Source organism: Zonotrichia leucophrys, chromosome 1A (genome assembly GCF_028769735.1).
Source record: "Zonotrichia leucophrys gambelii isolate GWCS_2022_RI chromosome 1A, RI_Zleu_2.0, whole genome shotgun sequence".
NCBI lineage: Eukaryota > Metazoa > Chordata > Aves > Passeriformes > Passerellidae > Zonotrichia > Zonotrichia leucophrys.
Genome location: NC_088170.1, coordinates 14,260,920 through 14,265,374, shown reverse-complemented (window position 1 = coordinate 14,265,374; position 4,455 = coordinate 14,260,920). Strand labels below are relative to the sequence as shown.

Below are 4,455 nucleotides of genomic sequence, written 5' to 3'. Positions count from 1 at the left end.
CGTTATTTCCTGCTCCCATATTTTTGCCTGAGAGCCCCTTAATTTAAAATTTACAGAAATTCAGAGGGTTGGGGAGGGTTTACATTCTCCATTTTGGGGGAGGCTCCTGCCTTCCGTAGCAGACTCCTGTCTTTCCAAGCCAAGACAATTCTAAATCAGCCTTCTGAGAACATGGAGTCAAATTGTCATCCCTCACCTCATCCTGGGAACCTCACAACACCACAGTTCATGGTTTCCCTGAGGTCGCCTGTGTTGGGAAGTGGTTCTGGATTGCAAGTGTCTGGAGTTCCCAAAGCTTCACCCACCCACACACAAGGACTGCTTTGTGTTTTGGAAAGAAAAGCTTTATTCCATGCAATGGAGAGGAGAGGAACTGTACAGGGGCCCAGCAGTCAGCCCAGACACCTGAGGGCAGCTCTCTGGGGGGACCCAGAGCACATCCATAGAGCTGCCCTGTCCTGTGACCAATCTCCAAGGAAAAGAGGGCAGAGCACTGTGTTGCCATTCCCTGTGGGTCACGCTCATGCTTCTCACCAGCTCCTTCACAGGTCACTGTGGCTTTCATTGTCCTGTTTTCTGTCCAGCTCAGCTTCTCTTGGGACTCTGTTCTCCAGGCCTTGCTGCTCTCTGCTGATCTCCATCCTGTGCCCTTCCCCAGTAGATCTGAGATCTTAATTTCCTTGCCTTCCCCACAAAGGACTGGGGCTGATATTGTGCCCAGAGCTGTTCTGCTGTAGGATCCTTTCCCTTGGGAAGATTCCCATTCCCCTCCCAGGCTCTGGGATCCTGTGTGCTCTTGGAACAGTCTGGGACAGGGGAAGGTTTATCCACACCCACACCTGACTTTCTCCTGTCCATCCTGGCGAGGAGTGGGGTTGCCCTTCCCTCCAGGATCCCAGGCAGAAATCTGTGCTGCCCTTCCCTTGTGGCTGCAGGCAAGGCCAGGCTGTGGCCAGGTGGGGAAGGCTCTCCTTGTGCCCAGGCAGGGCTGGGAACACAGGGCTGGAGATGGATGGGACTTGCAGATGAGTCAGGATGTGTTTGGGATCACCCCTGTGCCCAGGCTGGACTCCTCTCCCCTGGCAGTGCCTGCCTGGCAGTGCCACCCCTGGCATGAGACAGTGCCAGAGTGCTCCTGTGTGCCAGGGCCAGCTCTTCCAGAGGGGATCCATCCAGGCTCAGGCAGCAGCAGGGAAAGGCTGGGCTGAGCTCAGCCCCGAGGCTGGAGAGAGGCTGCAGGAGAGCCTGGGAGCAGAGACTGGGCAGCTCAAGGGAAATGGGACACATCCCATCCATGGTTCGTACACAAAGCTGGGCAGAACAGATCAGCCTGCACAGGTTGGTTTTAGCTCTCCTACAGATGCCTGTCGGAAATTGTTGCAGCTTTTTCACACATATTTTGTGTTGTTGAGGATCCACCACATGGTTCAGTTTGTACTTCACCAAATCCAATGACAGTGCAGTGATAGTCATGGTAAGGTCCAATTATACGGAACCTGAATAGGGAAAAAAAGTCAAATTTGGTTACATTCCTGACATGCAGTGAAAGGCAGAGTGGCACCTGGCCTGGCTGCTCAACTCTGTTACTGCCACTGGGATCTGGTACTGCCTTGCTGGAATCTCCCTCCCATTCCTCACTGCTATTCCCCACATCTCCACAAAAGGTTCTGGGCAATGCTTTCCCATCCAGAAACATTCCCCTGCTTTGGTTCCCTCCAGCCAATGGTGCTGACATCCCCCTCTCTCTCTTGTCCCTGCCTCCTGTGTCCTTCCTTTCCCCAGGGAGCTGCATCCAGGCAGATCCTTCCTTCCCCAGCAGAACTCCAGCTGTGTCCTCTCCTGCCATCCCTACAGGACAGCCCTGTGTTCCCTGGCCCTGCAAGGCTCCCTTGCCTTGGCCCAGGCTTGTGCTGAAGCACCTGCACCTCCAGCAATCAGCTTCCCCCACAGCACAGTCCCTGATCTCCCTTGGGCTCTCTGCTCTTTGCTCTGCCTTTGGCATTTTCCTCTTCCCAGACACTGCATGGCAGGGACTTGCTGGAAGGAGCTCACATGGCTGGGTCATGTTCCACGTTGTTGATCCACTTCCACTTTTGTTCCTCTGGAGAGTATCTGAGACCAAGGAAGTAGTAGTTATATCTTGACTGTGAGAGCAGGTACCTCTGGAATGGAAGCCAACAATGGGAACACATGAAAATGACATTTTCTTCAGCAGAGGCCCAGAAGGCTCAGGGCTAAACAGGCACCACACAGAGTGCAGTGTGCATCCATCCACAGCACCTCTGCCCACTGCTCCAGAGATTGCATTCCTTCATTTTGCAGGCCCCTTATGAATACATATACAATAACAATAACAATAAATAACAAATGTAAGAATACATCTGTGGTGCCATTACAGGTGTAACTTGGAGCTTAAGAGTTTTGACTGGATAGCTGTGGACACTTTTCCCTTTGGATGGATGTGGCAAAGCCTTTTCAGGTTTTGTCCCAGCCATGGCTCTCCCAAAGAAGTGTCTGCTCAAGCTCCATGGCCTGTGTGCTAAATCCCTGGAAAAGCCCAGCCAGCTGGGCAGGGACTTTGCTCCTTGCCATGGGACCAGGCCTGGGCACAGGAGCTTCCAGGGACAGGAGTGCAAGGCCCAGGAGGCCTCTCCCTGTGCAGGCCTTTGCTGCCACTGCCAGGCCTGGGCTGTGCATGGCTGGCAGCAGGTCCCAGAGCCCAAGGCCATGGGACAGGAGCTGGCACAAGTGTCACTGCTCAGCCCTTGGCCTGGCAGCTCCAGCCCCCTGAGCAGCTGCCCCAGGAGTTGGATCTCACCAGCTCTTCCCTGCTGTCAATGACCACCAGGTCTGAGCCCATGGCACTGCATTCTGCATGGGAGGCATTCCAGTCCTTTGGTTCCCTCTTTGGAGAAAAGAAGTAGCATTTTCTGCCATGTTTCTTCCATGCTGAGGGGCAGCCTGCAGAAGGGAAGAAGAGGTGTGTAAAATCCATGTTCACACTGACCAAATTTTGCCAGAACAAAGGAGAGGACAGAGAGGCCATTCCAGCCCAGAAATGCCTGTGTGCTCCTGCTGAGCATTGTCAGCAGAGCAGCAGGGATCCCCCAGAGCCTCTGGAGCTGATGGCAGCCCAGAATCAGCAGGCAGGAGCCAGACAGGGAGCAGCAGCACAGCAAACATGATCCAGCCTTGCCCAGCTTTGCTCAGGGCATACAGAGGAGTGCTCAGGGCACAAAGCAGCTCCCAGATCCCCGCAGTCTGATCTGCCTGATGCAGAATTGGGCAGCAGAGGTGCCACTGGCAGCACCAACATTTGTGTGCATTACCAGGCAGGGCAGCAGGAGGAGCAGGGAGGGGCAGCTGGAAAGGGGATGGGATTCAGGGAGACAGGGCCTGCAGGAGACACTTTGGTTGGGGATCCAGCAGCTCCTGAAGGGCAGCCTGGAATTGCTCTGAGGTCACAGGCTGGCAATGGAGGGGCCTTGGGAAAGCAGCACAGGCACATTGTCCATCCTGCTCCCTGCAGGGCTGGGTGCCTGAGGGATTGTTCCTCCTGTGCCTTCCCTGCCTCCCACTGCTCTGCTCTGGCAGCACAGAGGCATCAGCTCTTCCCTGGGGAACAGGAATGCAGAGCTGAGCCTGCTCTGCTTCCAAAGGAGCTGCAAATGCAAACCCTCCATGGGCTCCAGAGCTCATCCTGGCAGTGTCCCAGGGTGAGGTTTGTACTCCTGACATGGCAGAGGGGTTGTTTGTGTTCCTTCTGAACAGAATCCTGACAGAGTTCATTTTCTCTCCCCCTTACCCTTCAATCCAACAGACTTCTGGCAACTCCCTTTGGAAAGACAGAGGATTGCCTACCTGATGTCCTTTCAGGGATGTGGGACAGTGTTGTTGGGTCCTCATGAATGGTGGGGGACAATGTTGTTGAGCCCTTTTGGCTGCCTGCAGTGGGACCATCTGAAATAAGAACACAATTTCTGCTTGCAAGGAATGGCCACTGTGCCAGGCACTGTCAGAGCTCTGCTGGACCTCTCTGACCCCCCATCACCCAACACAGAATGCAAACTCTGCCTCTTTGCTCGTGGGTCTACTACACAAATCATAAAATGGTCATTTTGAGTAAAAGGCAACACTTAAGTTCATTTACACAATTTCTGTCTTAATTATGATTTTGTTCCTTGACTTCCATCTAGATGTCAAGTTTCTTAGTGTATATAAATTTCAGATCACCAAGGCAGTTCTGAACCCACAAAAGTGCTATAACTAAAGCCAGCCCTGGATTCAAGTCTAATGACTCCTGTTTCAATGTAAAGCTGCAGTAAATGCTTATTACAATTTGTTACTTTGTGCTGGTTTGAATTTATTTAATTTTTCCCATCCTTGGTTGTTAGACATTTTATAAATGTTAGGACACTGTCAGATACCAATCCCAACTCTTTGCTTTAAAAAATA

The 4,455-nt window shown here is 52.7% G+C and overlaps 1 protein-coding gene across 1 annotated transcript in view; it reads right to left on the bottom strand.

Annotated features, from left to right (window-relative positions):
• Window positions 1-685: 685 nt before the first annotated feature.
• The window catches only part of LOC135456253 (C-type lectin domain family 5 member A-like), an 11,597-nt gene continuing 7,827 nt past the window's right edge, over window positions 686-4,455 (bottom strand). The window contains exons 6-9 of the mRNA XM_064730009.1: window positions 3,862-3,960; window positions 2,819-2,961; window positions 2,053-2,162; window positions 686-1,496 (exon numbers count right to left, since the gene is read on the bottom strand). Of these exons, the coding sequence (XP_064586079.1) occupies window positions 1,355-1,496; window positions 2,053-2,162; window positions 2,819-2,961; window positions 3,862-3,960 (494 nt within the window). The 3' untranslated portion in view covers window positions 686-1,354. The remainder of the gene's footprint in view (window positions 1,497-2,052; window positions 2,163-2,818; window positions 2,962-3,861; window positions 3,961-4,455) is intronic.